General features: G+C 43.3%; 1 protein-coding gene across 1 annotated transcript; it reads right to left on the bottom strand.

Moving 5' to 3' along the window:
• Positions 1–11,475: 11,475 nt before the first annotated feature.
• On the bottom strand, positions 11,476–12,441 carry LOC139716992 (uncharacterized). The gene has a single exon (XM_071628509.1). It carries the CDS (start codon positions 12,439–12,441, stop codon positions 11,476–11,478), a length of 966 nt encoding a protein of 321 aa, XP_071484610.1.
• Positions 12,442–21,254: the final 8,813 nt, after the last annotated feature.

Genomic DNA, 21,254 nt, shown 5'->3' with positions numbered 1-21,254 from the left:
CCGATATCCTGTTTTTCATTTCCTATTTTTTGAAATGTTCAGAAAATAGGATTTTGAGTCATTTTTTGACATTTCATTATAATGAAACGCGAAAAACAGAATTTGAGAGCAAATCCATTATCCTGTGTTCCATTTTCAGTTGAAAATAGGATATTGATATTTTATTCATTTTTCCGTTGGAATAGGCGACGGGCGACGGGATTTTCACGCAATATTCTATTTTTCGACACCAGTTGTCGACCGGTCACTGAATGGTACTTTAATACCCTGATTGCTCTCCTTTCATTTGCAGTCACGCGGGCTACGTGACGTCACACAGTGCTTTATCGTTAGAATCAGGGTATTAAAGTACCATTCAGTGACCGGTCGACAACTGGTGACGGAAAATGGAATGTTGCGTGGAGATCCCGTCGCCCGTCGCCTATTCCAACGGAAAAATGAATAAAATATCAATATCCTATTTTCAACTGAAAATGGAACACAGGATAATGGATTTGCTCTTAAATTCTGTTTTTTGCGTTTCATTATAATGAAATGTCAAAAAATGACTCAAAATCCTATTTTCTGAACATTTCAAAAAATAGGAAATGGAAAACAGGATATTGGTTCGATATTCGTTTTTCCATTTTCCATTTGCAACGAGCGACGGGATATTGAAGACCGCCCCCAACGGCCACTTTATTTCGACACATAAATCAGTGGTAGCGGTTCGGTATTATTCAGCGTCTAGAAGAAGAAGACTATACCTTGGCTACGATATGCTACGCACCTCGTCAAACTATCCAGCAGGCACAATCATGGCGTGTAGCTCTTTGTAGCGACGTGCTCTGCTGCGAAACGACAAGTTTGTAGAGACTTCCGACCGTAATTATGCGATATTCCATCTATACTGAAAACCTTTTTCTTCTCCGACTGAAACTGAGATGAACTAAGGAAATAATTTCAGATGAAATCCTCGAATTTCAACAACTTCACCAATCACAATGTCGGTGAAAACGGAGAAAGGAGTTGCGTTTCCCTTTTCAATGTGCTAGGACCAGGATTGTGATTTTGTTTTTGATGTTACTCTCTATGTGACTGCTCTTGGTTGCTATGACACACAGACTATTTTTTTTTTTTTGGGGGGGGGGGGGGCGAACACCATTCACCACGGGATTTCAGTTCGTAGGTACAATTGAATTGAATTTAAGATTATTTTTTATACATTTTGATTTATGATTGATTGATTTATATTTAGTTTTGCTTCCGATCCAACCTTATTGTCCCTGGGTTTCAGACTTTATGTGTAAGACATACATATAATTGATCCAGTATTTCACTGTTTTTGTTTTTGTTTTTGGTTGGGTTTTTTTTTAGTCATTCTTCACAAAACCCAATAGTATTACTATGAAATTCGGTGCATATACATTGTTAATTGTACAGTGGTGTATGTATTACCACATAAGGATTTTCATAGAGAAAACGGGTCATGGAGCCTCAGGTTAACGATACACGAAGCTAAGGTTTTGAAATGTTTATTTTTATTGTGTATCTAAGATGGTTTGGGTATGTTGATGATACCTGGTATCGTGAATTTGTTGTCTGACGGTGATTTTTTTTGGGGGGGGATGGGGGCAGAGGTTTTGGGTCATCGGATAGGATTTGGGTGCTAAGAATATATTATTAATTAGCAGTGCAGTTATATTTGTTTTTGTGGGTTTTTTTTCAGAGATGTACTCTGATAACACTTTTTTTTGGTATACTGGAGTGACTTTTTTATGGGGGGGGGGGGGAGGGACGAATACCATTCCCCACAATGATATTTCTAGTTTTCATGTACAATAATTCACCTGGTGTACATGCTCAATTTGAAATTATTTGTATTATTATCTACTATATTATTTTTTATGTGTGTGTCTTCAAGTACTTCCTGATGTGCTTCCTTAAGTTGAGTTTGATTACTTTTTTCCAACCCGGCAACATAGGGAAGCTCACCATCAGGGAAAACCTGACATCTTGTATCCTTAAAGTAATTTGTTTGCTTTGTTTGTTTATCTGTTATCACTTGTATTGTATTGCAAATGTTGAATAAATAATGATAATAATGATAACAATAATAACTTCGTTTTATGTTCACCTGTATTTTTTCTTATTATGTGCAATCATCTAAGATTAGATTCACAAATTTATACACAAAACATACACCAAATGAAACCCTCTGTTGGTTGTGATTCATCATTTTTCTCACCATTAAGTTCTTCAGGTGCCCCTTCTTTTCTTGCTTTTCTATGTGATCATTTCATTTCAATTTCATGTGATGGTGTATGTCCAGAAGTAACCACCAGGTGGACCATGAGACTACACTCTATTTTGTTTTATGGATTGTCCACCTGACTGGTCATGACAGAAAATTCAATGTAACATACCGTTAATAAGGCACCTTTTATAGAACAATATTAACTGATTCAATCAAAGATACATGTCCAACAATGAATTCGAGACAACTCACAAGCGCGCATATCAAAGAAAGACAGTTTTCCTCTTTATTATCTTTCATTTTATTTATTCGTTTTCCACTCATGGGAAGAAATTGCCCTTTCAGCTAAACTTAGGGCTAATTTTCAAAGAGAAGCATGAAAAGTAGGGGCAGCTAAAAAAACATGCGGTGAGAAAAGAGGTGAATCATATACCAACAGAGGATTTAACTTGGTGTATCCATTGTGTAGAATATGATTATAAATTTGTCAGACTAATCCTAGATGTTTGCATAATAAGAAAAAAACTTAGAACAAAGTATGTAGCGCAATGGTCTGGTCATAAATGATAAACATATTCAAAACAGAGTCTCTATAATTATATAGAATTGCTGAATAGGTTTGGAAATAAGATTTACCAGTTCCATCCCCCCCCCCCCAAGAAAAGCTATGATTGGTACTATTCTCCCTGCTGTCCTGGTACAGTCAGTGCCGTATATACGGCACTGGGTACAGTGACAACGGAAACGCAACTCCTTTCTCACGGTTTTCACCGACATTATGATTGGTGAAGTTGTTGAAATTCGAGGATTTCATCTAAAACTATTTTCTTAGTTCATCTCAGTTTCAGTCGGAGAAGAAAAAGGTTTTCAGTAGATGGAAACATCGCATAATTACGGTCGGAAGTCTCTACAAACTAGTCGTTTCGCAGCAGAGCACGTCGCCACAAAGAGCTACACGCCATGATTGTGCCTGCTGGATACGAGTAGTTTGATGAGGTGCGTAGCATATCGTAGCCAAGGTATAGTCTTCTTCTTCTAGACGCTGAATAATACCGAACAGCTACCACCGATTTATGTGTCGAAATAAAGTGGCCGTTGAGGGCGGTCTTCAATATCCCGTCGCTCGTTGCAAATGGAAAATGGAAAAACGAATATCGAACCGATATCCTGATTTCCATTTCCTATTTTTTGAAATGTTCAGAAAATAGGATTTTGAGTCATTTTTTGACATTTCATTATAATGAAGCGCGAAAAACAGAATCTAAGAGCAAATCCATTATCCTGTGTTCCATTTTCAGTTGAAAATAGGATATTGATATTTTATTCATTTTTCCGTTGGAATAGGCGACGGGCGACGGGATTTCCACGCCATATTCGATTTTTCGACACCAGTTTTCGACCGGTCACTGAATGGTACTTTAATACCCTGATTCTTCCTCTAGGTCAGCGCGCAAAGCCACCACCTTCTCTGCCGGGACCTGTACAGTAAGTGAAACAGAGTCGATTGTGAGCCCCAAATACTCGATAACGGTGACAGGACCCGTAGTCTTGTCATTAGCCACTGGCACCCCAAACCGCTCACACATTGCAAGGAAAGAACGCATTAGACTGGCGCATTCATGTCGAGAGCTAGCTGCGAAGAAAAAATCGTCCAAATAATGCAATACGCCATCCGACTCACCGATATTTCTACAACAATACTCAAGAAAGGTACTGAAACGTTCGAAAATCGCGCACGACGCCGAGCAGCCCATCGGAAGGCAACGATCGTAATAATATAGACCATCTATGCGCATGCCCAGTAGCTCAAAATCATCAGGATGCACGGGGATAAGACGAAAGGCAGATTGTATGTCCGCTTTTCCCATGACTGCCCCCTGCCCCAAACGCGTTACGAGGTCAACGGCGTCATCGAAAGTAGAATACCTGACCTGACAATCGCGCGGGTCAATGCAATCATTTACGGATGCACCGCAAGGGGCTGACAGGTGTTGGATCATGCGAAATTCCCCAGGCACCTTCTTTGGCACCACCCCAACTGGGGAGCAGCGAAATCTTGGAAAAGGAGGTGAGACATATGGACCGACTATTCTCCCCAGGCTAACCTCTTTGAACAATTTACGATGTAGAACCTGCGCGTGTGCTGTCGCTGAGACCAGGTTTCGTGACTCGTGAGCGACCCGCTCCCCCGTATAACCCAAACGGAAACCAAAACGAAAGCCCTCAATAATGTTAACTGCAGCTGTCTTATCCGGATAATTGCGCAGAAAGGGGATCACGCGCTCAATGTTAATTGGGGATGGGCCGAGAGTCTTTTTGGGTGCCATTGACAGCGCCCCGCGTCAGTCCGGGAAACCCGCTCATGAGGACCGCCCCCGCGTACGAGGATGGTCCCTCCTCATGAGGACCTCCCCCCGCCTCATGAGGCCCCCCGGGGAACGCCTCATGAGGCCCCCCCATTCACTTCTTATTCATCTCACATCTGACGTATAAATTGTCGCAACTTTGCACGGTGATTTTTTGTTACACACATATGTCCACTATCCATGATGAAAAGAAGAAAAAATCCTGTCTGTTTTTTTTTTTTTTTTTCAAAAATCGAGTTTTAATCAACCGATGCAGAGCGCCCATCAAAACACGGGCGCCAGCGCGTTCGCACAATGCAAGACTGCCGCACCTAGCGGCCTGATCCGACTAAATATTTTCGATGCTTTTTTCTGCGGCTCTCACCTCTCCGCGCACGAATCAGCCTCGTGAAGCTGAAGTCTGACATCTTTTTACACAAATTCGTAACGAGAAAAATTAAATCAGTACTAACCTGATCTTGTCCATATATTCCAAATTACTATTCCACACTGATAGAGTAGGTGGGTAGATGACATACTCCAGTTTGTTAGCAAAATAATCACTTTGTAGGTATGACGAGTTCACTTTCTTCGTCAATTCCGCCCACGATTCCGCCGTTTGGGCGCTTGTTCTGGAATCATCCCGCGACGCGACGTACGTCGCGTCGCGGGATGATTCCAGAGAAAGCGCCCAAACGGTAAGCGGGCGGCGGAATCGTGGGCGGAATTGACGAAGAAAGTGAACTCGTCATACCTATATACAAAGTGATTATTTTGCTAACAAACTGGAGTATGTCATCTACCCACCTACTCTATCAGTGTGGAATAGTAATTTGGAATATATGGACAAGATCAGGTTAGTACTGATTTAATTTTTCTCGTTACGAATTTGTGTAAAAAGATGTCAGACTTCAGCTTCACGAGGCTGATTCGTGCGCGGAGAGGTGAGAGCCGCAGAAAAAAAGCATCGAAAATATTTAGTCGGATCAGGCCGCTAGGTGCGGCAGTCTTGCATTGTGCGAACGCGCTGGCGCCCGTGTTTTGATGGGCGCTCTGCATCGGTTGATTAAAACTCGATTTTTGAAAAAAAAAAAAAAACAGACAGGATTTTTTCTTCTTTTCATCATGGATAGTGGACATGTGTGTGTAACAAAAAATCACCGTGCAAAGTTGCGACAATTTATACGTCAGATGTGAGATGAATAAGAAGTGAATGGGGGGCCTCATGAGGCGTTCCCCGGGGGGCCTCATGAGGCGGGGGGAGGTCCTCATGAGGAGGGACCATCCTCGTACGCGGGGGCGGTCCTCATGAGCGGGTTTCCCGGACTGGGGTGCAGGCTTGAGCTGTGTGGGTAGAGGAGCCGCAATTTGCGCAGACATGTGCGAATCTGCAGATCGCCCGCTTGCAAGAGCCCGCGTTGAATGCGAAGCAGTGATTGGCTCGTCCGCGTGCAAAATCTGCCCCCGCTCTCCTATCTCCCGCGGGTGAGGAAGGCCCCCCGCGACGACCTCGCAGGTATGACGTGGCGGCTCCTGACCCAGCTCCCGCCCGAAAGGGCTGCAACGGAGTATACGAACGAAACGCTGCTCTGGGCTGGGCTGTGGCTACGGTTAGCCACAGCTCCGTGTCAATAGTCGCCGACGAACGGAGCGGCTGTTGGAAGGTAGGCCTCGGGGCGTGTTAATGTGGCAAGATATTATTTTTGTTGTGTAACAAACTACACACCAAACACACTCTCGTCATACAGCCATATTCCAACGCCTTGAGTTATGACTCCACTCGACAATTACTAATTGTAATAATGGGCGTTGACAACAGAATATTTAAGGTTTCAATACTATACACGCTTTATTGTCGTGTACATCATTATATCACACGCAGGTGATAATTATAGGGTATTTCCCCCAGAATATGAATCAATCAGGGTATTGGTTATTTACGACTCTCCATGAGCAATCACACCAAATTATATTTGGCCAAAACGTTTAAAAGGAGGTCTTAAAATTGAGGGGACATACATGTGATTATAATTATTAGGAGCGGTAATACAAATAAAAGGGTGCATAAGTTACAAACCACCGCGACAGTCCGAACAGAGTCCCTAGTCAGCTAGTCGCTTCCAGGGTGAAATAGCGGCCACCTCACTCTCCAAGGGGACCTCGATCGCGATCGCGAACTGCAGTGCGCACTGCCACGATGAGCTCCGGGTCGAGATGCTGACGTGTACACGCACTGTCTGGAACGGGACCGGTGTTCGCCGCCTCGTCGTCGCCCGGCACTCACATCAATAGCGTTGACATCGGTTGTTACGGATGCGATCCCACTTGGAGATTCACAATAAATTTACGCTAATTCGTGGTGAGCTGGACATAGATGAAGTTCATCCTTAGTCATTGACGACGGGGTTGTCGATGGGAGGAGATGCGAGATGATGAGCTTTGACGCAAGCCTCATGCAGCGTCCGCGAATATGACAGGAAGGCATCTCATCTTCGTAGTAATTGTTCCACAACTATTTAGAATTAATGTTGCTGGAAACATGCACCTCACCGATGTGGTGTATTGTATGAACTCCAAGAATTATAGTACAATGTAAAACTGACTCAATACGGGATGGACTTGATTCTGGAAAGTATAATATTATATCTCCCTTTTGTATCGGACGCAGGAGAGCAATGGTCTATGTCCATCTCCTTTGGAGGTTGAGGAGCCAGAGTGCGAGAAAAAGCTATGTCCACGGTTAATGTTAGGGAAAGGGGGCTACGTGGCAAGTATTATGGGATAAGCCTACGTGTACCTTTTTACATAACCGTGGTCAAAGGACTGGTCAGCAAAAATTAGCTCTTTTGATTCTTCTTTTGCCATCGGGGAGCGTCCGGAGAGAGTAACATGATTATATAATACCGATTGAAATAGCTCCCTCTCTCGGCCGGTGACTTATAGTCAGACTAACGGGGTACGTGCTGCTACAAGGAATCCCCCCCCCCCCTAGTACGTAAGTCCTGACCAGCACTGACGTACGACAAAAGAAAAAAATAACTGTATGTACACCGTTTTACTACCTGCCAAAAACACAATATCAATACCATGGTCGTGTATATACCCTTGAGGACTGCATGCAGGTTGTTAGAAAGCAAACAAAACTTATTGTAAAATACTGTACATAATAATATGCTATGAGGTCGATCTGACTGAACCGTGTGTTGGTTCAACGTCCTCAAGCACGGACCATGTATTATAGCACGGACTCGATAATAATACACACAGATAAAAATTTGTAACGGAAAGTACAAACAAAGCATATCGGCCAAGTATGACACAAAAAAGTGTATGTCATGTTGCTCGTGTCGTTCTGCGATGGCAGCCCCTAAGCGTTATACAATGTACTACATTTAGAGTATCGCAGAAAGCACACAAAGTAATATACATGTACAATAAAAATACGGAAACTTAATGTATCTGGTTGCAGTGAATCCGCCCGTGGTAAGTTTTCCTTCTACGGGGGTAACTCTGAGATCACGCAAAAGAAACTAAGATGATAACAAATTATCAAAAAAAAAAAAAATCCTGTACAAACTGTATACGGCCAAGGCGTACACATATAACATACATACTAAGTACTTATGACAGTCACATAGTATTCACATTAATTAATTAAATCTGCCTTAAAACCTCGACATCATCAAGAGTGATGGCAGACGCCTCGTAACTAAATGAAATAACGTTATCCTAACGATACCACATAACGCGCCGGCCATCTGACATGGCGCCCCGATCTCGTTTGTCGGACCGGTGGATCCGACTTCGCAGCGGGCGTATCCGACGCCGTCGACGTCGCTGGGGGAGACTCGAGTGGGGAACGCGTTGTGTCGCGAGGCACTACTACATCGTCCGGCGCGCTGCTGCTCTCGACATGCGCGACTTTTAAGCGATCGACGCTCACCTGCTCTTTCTTGCCATTGATTTCGAGTGTGTAATGCCTAACGTTGCGTCGTAACACTTTGTAAGGCCCATCGTAGGGCTGTTGCAAGGGCTTACGAACTCGATCAACACGGACAAAAACATAAGAACAAGTGTGCAGGTCTGTCGGCACGTGAGTAGTCGTGTATTGGGAGCGAGGCGGAGTAGGTGTGAATTGAGACATGTGGTTACGTAATCGAGAAACATAATCGCTCGGGTCGACAGTGGTCTGCTGAGGAGCAACAAACTGAGCGGGCAAGCGCAGTGTCGTGCCGTAGACGAGTTCGGCTGGGGAGCACTTGAGGTCATCTTTGACAGTAGAGCGAATGCCCAATAAGATGATCGGGATATGCTCAGTCCAGTGGGAGGGGTCGTTCTTCGCTTTTAGTGCAGCTTTCATCTGGCGGTGAAATCTTTCTATCATCCCGTTTGCTGCCGGATGATAGGCGGTCGTGCGAATCCTGGTCGTGCCTAACAACCGCGTTAATTGCTCAAATAGGCGTGATTCGAATTGAACTCCACGGTCTGTGGTGACCGTTTCCGGCGCGCCGTGCACTGCTACCCATCGTTCGACAAACACTTTAGCTACCGTCTCGGCTGTTATGTCGGGTATGGGAACTGCCTCGGGCCACCTCGTATATCGATCTATACAAGTGAAAACGTATGAATTGCCCTGTGAAGTAGGCAGTGGTCCTACTAAATCGATATGAACATGCGCAAATCGTGCGTCAGGTGTACTGAATGTGCCGAGAGGAGCTTTAACGTGTCTATGAACTTTAGACTTCTGGCAAGGAATGCACTCGCGTGCCCACTTTCGAACATCTTTGTTGATGTTTGGCCACACGAACCGAGAAGTGATAGCTAGTTGGCTGGCTTTAACACCAGGATGAGATAAGCCATGGACTGAGTCAAATATCGCGCGCCTGTGGGATTGAGGAACGTACGGACGTGGCTTTTGGGTTGACATATCACAAATAATCTCACCACCAGTAGAAATGAGAGGCAAACGTTCGAGTTTAAGGCTAGTACGTGGGTTTCGCAGCTCTGCTTGCAACTCGTCATCGCACTGCTGTGCTTGTGCCATCGATGCGTAGTCTACTGTTTCAGTCGTGTGGAGCGCGTTTACCGCAGGGCGGGAGAGCATGTCGGCTACTACATTTTCTGCCCCTTTTACGTGCCGAATATCGGTAGTAAACTGGGATATGTAGTCAAGTTGCCGTACTTCGCGCGGGCTGTGACGGTCTGGCTTAGCATTGAACGCGTAAGTCAGGGGTTTGTGGTCTGTATATACACAGAAGTCACGGGCATCAAGCATGTAACGAAAATGCTTGATAGTCAAGTAGATAGCAAGTAACTCTCGTCCGAAAGTACTGTACCTCGTCTCCGCTGCGTTCAACTTGCGAGAGAAAAAGGCGATTGGCTGCCAGGCCCCGTCAGTCAGTTGCTGTACCACGCCCCCGACTGCTCTGTCGGACGCGTCGACCATGATACTCAACGCTGATTGGGTAGAAGGGTAAGCCAATAGTGTGGCCTGTGCAACTTTCTCTTTGATTTCGGCAAATGCCACGTCGCATGCTGGTGTCCAGTGCAGTGGTTTTCGTGAGCGTGTTGCACGATTCCGGAGGAGGTTCGTGAGTGGTGTCAATGTTTCTGCGCAGTTTGGGATAAATCTACGGTAGAAATTGACCAGGCCTAAGAATGCACGCAGCTGCTTGACCGAAGTGGGCGTGGCGCATTGACGTATGGCTTCAACCTTTTCGGGCAGTGGGCTCACACCTTCGCTATTGATGCGGTGGCCCAAGAAATCGAGCGAGTCTCTCCCGAATTCACATTTGCTTGGGTTTACTACTACGCCGTACTCTTGCAGTCTTGCGAAAAGCAAACGCAGATGGCGCTCGTGTTCTTCGTGATTCGCGCTTGCCACGAGGAGGTCGTCTATATACGCATAAACGAACGTGAGGCCACGAAGAACTTGGTCAATAAACCGCTGAAATGTCTGAGCTGCGTTGCGTAGCCCGAATGGCATACGCAAAAACTCGAATAGGCCAAATGGTGTGCTAATCGCAGTCTTGCAAATGTCATCAGTCTCTACGGGGATCTGATGATACGCCCTTACCAAGTCTATTTTCGAGAAAACGCGCTTGCCGTGCAAATTCGAGGCGAAGTCCTGAATGTGAGGGACGGGGTAACGGTCGGGGATAGTTGCCTTATTCAAGGCGCGATAGTCTCCGCACGGCCGCCAATCCCCTTCAGTGCGTTTGGGCACCATGTGTAAAGGTGATGACCACGGGCTGTTGGACGGCCGCACAATGCCGAGCTCGAGCATGTGTTCGAACTCGCGTTTGGCTACGGCTAGTCTGTCAGCTGTCAGTCGTCGTGGTTGTGCACTAACGGGTGGTCCCTTTGTCTCGATATGGTGTGTGATGCTATGTCGAACGTCGCTCTCTTTGTATACCGGTTTGGTTATGTCACTGAAGTCGGTCGAAAGCATGCATCGGTATGGGTCGTTGTCATCGTCGGCTGTCATATGTAAGCCGACGGGGTTGAGTCCAACGTTAACCGCAGTCTGTCCTGTGACATGCAAGTTTGTTACTGTGTCTATCGGTCGTCGTTGTTGGACATCGACTAAAAAGTGGAAGTGATGCAAAAAATCGGCACCGAGTATCGGTGTAGCCACATCGGCAATTATGAAAATCCATCTAAAATTACGGCGCAAACCCAAATCTAATGTTAATGAACGTTGGCCATATGTGGCTATCTGGGAGCTGTTTGCGGCTCGCAAGTGATAAGAGGATGGATACTTTCGCTCATGTTTGCCGGGTGGGAACACCGACACTGCGGCACCAGTGTCAATCAAAAATTGTTGTTGCGTATTGTTGTCAGTGACGTAGAAGAGGCGACTGTTGCTAAGGGAACCAGTCGGGGTCGTCGCGCCTACCCGCTGGTCGCTTCGTTTCCCTTGTACGAGCAAGGTGGGGTGCATCGATGTGCGTTTGCACCAAATCGGTAGTGGTAAAAGCATAGCTGCTGTGTATTAGCTCCGGGCTGATCACTTGACGCTGCCGCCGCAGCGTTCGCTCCTTGGCTTTGCTGGCCGTGCTGGCCGTTGTGTTGCGAGGGGGTCTTAGCGCCCCTGCCTGCCGTGCTACGGCTGCGACTACGTCCCCGCTGCTGCATCTTTTTGACGCTAAACGTCAGATCAATCAACGCACGCTTTACTTCGGCAAGCTCGCTCGTTAGCTGTGCCAACGTCGCTGGAGGCGTAACCCCTCTCGAATTTCCCCCGCTGCTGCTAACTGGTGCTATTATCGGAGGGCTAGCTGTCATTGTATTGACACCCGGTACGTGGGCATCAACGATCCGATCCGCGAGCTCGGCCAACTCCTGCAAAGTTAGGGCGTCAGATGTTGATGCTAAAATTAGCCTGACGTTTTGGGGGAGTCTTTGCAGAAACAGCTGCTTCAGAATACCCTTTTCTAGCGTTTGATCGCCTACCAGCTGCTCCATTCTCCGCAGAAGCTGAGAAGGTTTACGATCGCCGAGTTCCTCCTCAGTTAGGAGTCGCTTAACGCGGCGCTGTTCAGATTCGGACATTCGTGCTATGAGAGTTTGTTTCAGTTTGGTATATTGGTTGGCAGACGGTGGGTTAACAATTAAGTCACGCACATCCTGCGCCACTTCGGGTGACAATGCGGCGATAACATAGGCGTATTTTGTCTCCTCTTTAGAAATGCCGCGCGTGCTAAACTGTGCCTCCGCTTGTGCGAACCAAATTTGGGGGTCGTTTGCCCAAAATGGGGGCAATTTGATAGAAACTGTGCCTATGAGTGAGCGTTCCTCGGGCTCTTTTGCAGGCGAGGCCGCTGGGGATAGAGTTTGCTCCGCACTGTCGGTAGCCATGGTTACAATCTCTTCACGCAAGAATAAAATCGCAAGGTCCTGACCGGAGTGCTATGTGGTATCGGTCACTGCCGCAGCAATTTGCTACTGAAAACGAACTATTAGGCCCACAAACAATCGTGAATAATTTGCAAACTTAACAGACAGCAACATACATTACGTAAGCATAAGACAAAATTGCCAATCTATGTAGTATGAGCCTATATAGTAGCAAGAATATGCTCAGATAGTATGGTTCACACTAAGTGCGCGTGTGGTTGTCAACTACAACATGGGTATTATAAAGTCATGTTATCAACTGGAGTGGAATCACACCTCTTTTAGATCACGTCGGGGTCACCACTTTGTTGGAAGGTAGGCCTCGGGGCGTGTTAATGTGGCAAGATATTATTTTTGTTGTGTAACAAACTACACACCATACACACTCTCGTCATACAGCCATATTCCAACGCCTTGAGTTATGACTCCACTCGACAATTACTAATTGTAATAATGGGCGTTGACAACAGAATATTTAAGGTTTCAATACTATACACGCTTTATTGTCGTGTACATCATTATATCACACGCAGGTGATAATTATAGGGTATTTCCCCCAGAATATGAATCAATCAGGGTATTGGTTATTTACGACTCTCCATGAGCAATCACACCAAATTATATTTGGCCAAAACGTTTAAAAGGAGGTCTTAAAATTGAGGGGACATACATGTGATTATAATTATTAGGAGCGGTAATACAAATAAAAGGGTGCATAAGTTACAAACCACCGCGACAGTCCGAACAGAGTCCCTAGTCAGCTAGTCGCTTCCAGGGTGAAATAGCGGCCACCTCACTCTCCAAGGGGACCTCGATCGCGATCGCGAACTGCAGTGCGCACTGCCACGATGAGCTCCGGGTCGAGATGCTGACGTGTACACGCACTGTCTGGAACGGGACCGGTGTTCGCCGCCTCGTCGTCGCCCGGCACTCACATCAATAGCGTTGACATCGGTTGTTACGGATGCGATCCCACTTGGAGATTCACAATAAATTTACGCTAATTCGTGGTGAGCTGGACATAGATGAAGTTCATCCTTAGTCATTGACGACGGGGTTGTCGATGGGAGGAGATGCGAGATGATGAGCTTTGACGCAAGCCTCATGCAGCGTCCGCGAATATGACAGGAAGGCATCTCATCTTCGTAGTAATTGTTCCACAACTATTTAGAATTAATGTTGCTGGAAACATGCACCTCACCGATGTGGTGTATTGTATGAACTCCAAGAATTATAGTACAATGTAAAACTGACTCAATACGGGATGGACTTGATTCTGGAAAGTATAATATTATATCTCCCTTTTGTATCGGACGCAGGAGAGCAATGGTCTATGTCCATCTCCTTTGGAGGTTGAGGAGCCAGAGTGCGAGAAAAAGCTATGTCCACGGTTAATGTTAGGGAAAGGGGGCTACGTGGCAAGTATTATGGGATAAGCCTACGTGTACCTTTTTACATAACCGTGGTCAAAGGACTGGTCAGCAAAAATTAGCTCTTTTGATTCTTCTTTTGCCATCGGGGAGCGTCCGGAGAGAGTAACATGATTATATAATACCGATTGAAATAGCTCCCTCTCTCGGCCGGTGACTTATAGTCAGACTAACGGGGTACGTGCTGCTACACGGCTGTCGCGCTTGCCGCAGCCTGAATTGCACATCATAGGTGCGCCAATTATAGCCTCCGAAGCGCACGATGGATCGAACTGTGTCCATATATTTGAACAACTCGCGCGCTCGATTTCCATGCTTTTCTACATACACCGAAGCGTATGTCAGAAAGGCCGACGTCCACATATCGATATTTCCAATTTGCGGGGTGCGACTCGCGCTCCTGACTTGCAGAGATCCTCCAGCCTGCACGAGGCTGAATGACGCCTCCTCACTCAGGGAACCTACGTCGGATTTGAGGAGGATGCCCAAATCAAGAAACTCCCCCTTCCAAATTTTCTCTTTAACCGACATGGGGACGACGCTCCCCAGCTCGTCCCCTACGCACGACAAGGCTTGGGGAAGGGCATCAAAAGTGTCAGGTGGGTCAATCAACTGACCAACCGGACTAAGATCTACCGATTTGCTTGCCACGTGGTGCTCACGCACCACCGCGTCGACCACGGTGGGCCAAGAGGCGTCACCATGCCCACACGCAGACACACTATACTCACCGGATGCTGCAGGCGATCCGCCTTGACCAGCTGCCGGGTCCTCCTCCCCACTCTTGGTTGTCTTTCGACCACGACGACGCGTCGACGAGGGCGGCGCTGGCGGCTCCTTCCCCATCACCTTCTTCATGATCTTACTCCGGGACTTCGGCATAGTGAAAGTCCAGAACCGGCGTTGTGATATGCAGAACTAAAATGATATTAACTTAGGTACAAACGTCCCGATGCGAAAATGCAAAAGACAGTGCCCCAGAATTGACGATGTAAGTTCACGTATGATATCCAATATTTCAAAGGCAAGAAGGTATACCCCAAAAAGTTCCAAGGGTGGGAAAGTAGCACGGACTAAGATGAAAGAAAACTACAAAGTTTCGAAGTTCAATGTGTAAGACAATGCACGAAATCCAATACTAGGAGCCGCCTCAATTACTTCCTACTTCCACGACAAACCACCATCGAATGACGCTACCTAAGCAATTACTTCACCGCGTGCTCTTACCCCCGCAAACGAGAGGGGCAGCAAGAGCAGGGGGTCACCTGTTGCGTAATCCCCCCTGCCCTATATCTGCCCGGCAACATCGCTACTGTGTCCTTCAAGAGTAAATTGTTTTAACTTCCTTGCAGTCCGTTAAAACCCATTACAATCTGAGTACTCAGTATGCACGCTTTATATCACACAAGCTAAAACCCGCAAACCTCATGTTATCTCAACTTTTTAGTGACCATTTTAGGTGTCTCAGCACTGCTTACTTACACGTGTTTAGAGTGATACATTTCTACCAGACTTCCCAACCTTACTGACTGAAAAATAGGGGTGATTTGGCTCAAAAATAGGGAAGAAAGAGCAGTTTCCATAGGGGTGTGTAGTATGTGTAATTATCAAGAAAAGTAGGAACTCCTATTGAAACATGACCTAGAATAGGTCAAAATTCAGATTCTTTCCTCCAAATTCAGAATGGTTGGGAGGTCTGTTGTACACTTCCAACGCTATGCATTCACACGTGTGTGGTACAAAGTTATTACAACTAATTTTCTGTGAACTACACTCTGACATGATAGTTTCATTTTTTTGAGTTGCTCTTATTTTCCAAGTGAATAACTTCGTAATTGAGAGGAAAATACCGAAACTGGAAACTGTGTTAAATATCTATCTATATATATATATACATATGTATATCATATCACGTCCGAATAGTGGGCAAGCTTATTTGTGCAAGCGAGTGTAGTAAGTGTCTTTTTGTTTGTGAATGTTTTGTATCTGCGCAAAAACTGGTGATATCACTGCGAATCTCATTGGTTCACATTTTCTATGAACAGCATTGTGCCATGTTGCGCATATCCGTCGAAGGAAATAAAATTGTATTTCTTTGTTTGTTGGAATCACACGAGAATTAAGATAAAATTAGTGGTGACACTGCAAATTGGCAATAACGTCCTAACTGACGGTATATTTTGTTTTGATAAGTTTACTATAACAATATTCATAATAAAAATCATTTGGATTTGATTTCCTGGTAGATTTTGCACTCACACTTCAGTAGACTGCGACATAGTGAAAGTGATGTCAGCATGCTCTTCAAACGCATTCAATTACAAGAGTACGATTCAGGCTTTGAGAGATATGTTTACCAGCTTGCAAAACATCGATTCAAGAAGAAAGTACTGATTGTTTCGGTTGCAGTTCAATGTGCGTCTACGGTCTTTACTATCAATCAAATTGGTGAACAAACCTGGGAACAGAAGAGTGGCATACAATTACCCGTTTTGCATTACACAATCTCTGTACAATGGACTAAATTGAAAGTTACATTAAGCACACACTTTAGCTCTGACGCCCTCTGTCTCATTACAAACCTCTTGAAATAAGGAAACAGCTCCGTTGATAAAATATCCATGTCCATAGTCAAGTATTGGGAGTAGTCACCGCAGTGAGTGGTCTTTCTCTTTCCCTTTACTTTTTGCACAATTGCTCTATTGTGAATGCGTGTGTTCGAGGCAACTAAATGTCGATTTAAGGGTTGCAATCATGATACGGAGTACAATATAAACATGCTGTTTCAGTTATTTGTCATGTGTATACTGTCAACATACAGACATCTATAGATATAAAGAACAAGAAAAAAATCAGTTACAGATATAGGATGTGAGTGGATGTACATAGTCCTTGATTGCTTTATCATCACTCATCGTCATCCGTGACTTGAACATTAATCAACACTTTGGGTGTAAGAGGCATTTGTTTATCAAATATATATTGCATGTTGCAAGATATGATATTGTTGCGTTTCAAACAAGAGTCAATGAATCAATCACACCAACATTAAATCATTGCATTTACAGAGAGAACATTTATTGGTATCTTGACTTCAGGAGGACCAAATTCAGACTGACTACCAAACAGGAGTTTTAGCTTGGCATCATTCCCTGCCAATTATACAAACAATTAACCAGTTGGCTACTTCCATCATAGAAGAGATTAAATGAAAAAACTAATGTAGGTACAATCGGGCAATAGGGTGGTAATTGGATGGAGGCATGGCTATATACAACAATAGGACAAAAGAACATAAAGTTGAGATTATTACAAAATGGTGACATCAACCGTCTGAGCTACTGGGGGAGGACAAAGGATAGGTATTTGCATGGTCAGTACGGTAGATGAGAAAAGGGCTACAATTACTGCTTTATTCTAGGCACCAACACTAAGCTTAAACTTGTGTGTCTTGGTTCAATTAACACATAGGGGCTAAGTTCTCCAGTTTATGACTTTAGGACAAAGGACATTCAATCTGTACAAGATATATGTGTGGGACAATGCTGATAAGAATTAAGACATTGAACCTGACTATGAAGTGTAACTAGTATACAGGACAAGCTACTGACCTTAACACTATGATTTTGAAAAATCTAACTTTGTAAGACATGCTGATACCTCGAGAGCAATTACGAGTACACGTGCCAAAAATATACAAAATAATTATAACTGTACATTCACACTTCTTCTATTTTATTTTGTATCGTATCGGATATTGCAGATTTAATATCAGTGTATTACAAATAAATTGTAATTTCCACACACATATGGTACTCAGCGCTATCTTTTTGCTACGCTGTGAGTACTTCATAGATATCTGTTCTGCCCTATATCCAAATGAAGGGGTCGGTGCAATATAGTGCTAACCCACACAATAGTCATTTTGAGATAATCGCTGTTGAATGTTTGGAAAGTCCATACATTGTACACTAATAAAACATGAATGCATGTATTTTTACCATCTTATTGGTTGAATTTAAATATGATATTTTTTACGGAGGTTAGAGTGAAGGATAAGGATTATGAAAATGCATGTAACTCAATTTTGACAAAAGTGTGGGTTAGCACTATATTGCACCGACCCCTTCAAATATTAACGTTTAAGGGAATCTTCGACGTCACATGTAAAGAAAATCGATGGTGACAGGAACTAGAAGGGTAGGGGTCATAAAGGGTCGACAACATAATAGATTCATCAACTTATTAATCTCTCTCCATACTTACTTCAGTATTTCCCATTTCATTTCAATATCCCTTCAATTCAAGACTATTAAGAAAATCTACACAACGATGTTAAAAGATGGCGTATGCGCTTTGTAGCTGAAGCTGTTGTATTTTTAATGTTGTCATTGTCTGTTGTGTTTCGAGGTGCCAAGGGTAAGAGGTAGAAGAAAAATAAGCAGAATAAAGTTTGGGGCTTGCACGCATCATGGGTCATGGATCATGTCTGGATTTGCACTTCCGCCATCGACTTCAATGTAAATCTGTGATCCTTTACTGTCATTTTTAATATATTGTTGCTGGAATCCAGACGCTTGTTGGCTATTATTGCAGCTTTGGAACTTCACTTCGGAATTTACAACATGCTGGCCGTCCATAGCTATACAGGGCGTGTCAGAAAAAAAAAAACGTTACACTTGTGAAAAAAAAAATTGTTTAAATTACATTTCAAAATATTTTGAAGATTGTTTTCATATTTATGGATGCCCAATAGTCTCATCTATCAAGTGCAATCAACAAAACAAATTTTTGTTCACGCTTGACTAAACACTGACGCTCTTTGTCGAGAGTGTGAAAAATGACTTGCGCCAAATTGAAAGAAGATGGAAAATTCAGCCTGTCAGCTTTATGGTAATTCTAATGATTTCATTTCTAAATCAATTGGTGAGAATTAGAGTGCAATTACTTCAAGATCTTTAAAGCACATTTTTCACAATACACGGATACATCAATACCATATAACTGCCAGTTATTGATTAATGCGGTAGTGGCACCAAATCAATCAACATTCAAATCATTCATCCCATTAATCAATCAATTGATTGAACAATTTATCGATGAATGAATGAATGAATCAATCAAGCAACCCATCAATACAGCAACCGATATATCAGTTAGTCAGCCATTGAGTGGTTCAGTCAATCAGTGAATCAACCCAGTAATCAATCACTTTCCAGTCATTGAAATAATCACTCGGCTGATTGAACGAATAAACTAACAAATAAATCAGTTTTTCAAACATTGATCTGCCTTTATGTCACGGGGGGGGGGGGATATTCCCTATGTCAATCTGCCACTTTCTATAAAACATGCATACAATTGTGACTGATTGATTGATTGATTGATTGATTAATTAATTGATTGATTGATTGATTAATTAATTAAATTGAATAATTGATTGGATTGATTGTATTGACTGAATGATCTGAGGATGCATTAATTTTGTACTTTTCTTCTTGACTGAGTGACTGGCATGTGGGTTCAATATGTCTGTGCATGATTTGTGATAACTGTGCTTAAAAGATCTCGATGTTGTTAATCAACCTTCCATAAAACACAATGGAATCATTTAAAACATGACAGACAAATCACCAGAAAATTTCGGAACTAGCATAACATAATCAAAACTGTGAGCAAAAGAGCATTTTGTTTGAATGAGAACACTTATTTTGACTGCTGGCTGAATTTTCTATCTTCTTTCAATTTGTCGCAAGCCGTTTTTCACACTCTGGACAAAGAGCGGCAGTGTTCAGCCAAGCGTGAACAAAAATTTGTTTTGTTGATTGCACATAGTAGATGAGACTATTTGGTATCCATAAATGAAGAGTTCGGTTTCAAAAGGTACTATATCCATAATTTCAAGTTCTGAGAAAAACGCGATTTTTTAATTATCATATTTAGCAAGCTCTGACTGGAATGATATTTACCCCTATTGTAGTGCTAGATGTTACAACACTAAAACCACTCTCTAAGAAAATCCAGGTCCATACATTTATTTTTAATGAATTAATCATTTTAATATTTTCGTGGATGTAGTACCTTTTGCAACCGAAAGTGGATGTAGTACCTTTTGAAACCGAAATTTCACATTCCAGAGATATATTCAGTGTGATTTTATGACATGTTTTGCGGATTTATTTTATTTTTCAGCAATGGTGTTGATGGGGATGGGATACGAGGTCAAGGGGGGCCTAGGTAATTGACAATGCCCTGCCCTATTTAGCAGCAAGAATATCAAACCAATGTGCATTTGTAATGCCCCACTGCTCCCTTGCTGACCAATCTTTTGAATCGGAATGACTGTCATTGGTCATAAGCATGGGGGGATCCATTATGTGTGAACGGTTATAGATGGGGAGGGGTCACAATATCTCACTAGGTGATTTCTCTCTTCCTTTTTCTCCTTTTGTTTTTCTCTCACGAGCTTTATCTTTACTTTTTCCTCTTTGTATTAAATTTTTGGGTACTTCTGTCTGTGACTTCTCCCTTCACGTGTCTCAAGAATACTGTATTAATTATCTTTTATTCATTTTTTTTTCAATGTAACTTCTAAGGGAAAAGGTGGAAAAGCAGCATCTGAATGTGCTGTATTTTGTCAACGCTGTAATTAAATTCATTACATGAATTTCATTCTTGTATGTTCTTTATCAGGTGAGATAAATTTGATAATCTAATAGCTGATAAAAATCAAGACCGTCGATGAGTATTATGACCACCTAATAGTATACTAAAAACACATGCCTTTGTGACATTGTATAAGTAAAATGTGTCATTTACAAGAATAAATATAAATCTATTGTTCAAAGCTGTATGTTACTATGTATACTTTCAAGCCCTGGTACTTAAAATCATGTACGTATAGAATAGCACAGCATACCCATAGGTATAGCACTGTTGGTAGGGATGTTAGAATTTCATGCCATTGTATACATTTAACGAAGTAACTTTGCTTTCATACTAGTTGTCAAACACTTATTAGCTGGGAAGCTATTTATGTAAGAAATAGACCATACCTACAAAGTGTCTGTACTCAATTCTGGAGACAATTTATAGCTCAAACTCAACACCTTAGCAATAACGCACAGTACCGGTAACTAACAGTAAATGCAGTACGTGGGATTACATGAGAGTCACATAATTTTTCCCGTTTCTCCGCCGTTTCTCCTTTGCTCTTCTCTACTGCTTATTATTCACGATCCTTCTCCTGGAATGGTTTGTTTTGTCTATGAGTTCTCCTTCATTTTCCTACATTGCTTGATTGAAATGTGATGAGTTTGACAAGATATTGGTCAGATTTGCGTG

The sequence above is a fragment of the Diadema antillarum genome, unplaced genomic scaffold (assembly GCF_040938485.1).
Source record: "Diadema antillarum isolate AM-2024a unplaced genomic scaffold, OU_Dant_1.0 scf00000071, whole genome shotgun sequence".
In the NCBI taxonomy this organism is placed as follows: domain Eukaryota; kingdom Metazoa; phylum Echinodermata; class Echinoidea; order Diadematoida; family Diadematidae; genus Diadema; species Diadema antillarum.
Note: the sequence above shows the minus strand (reverse complement) of the source record. Positions and strands in the feature narration are given on the sequence as shown.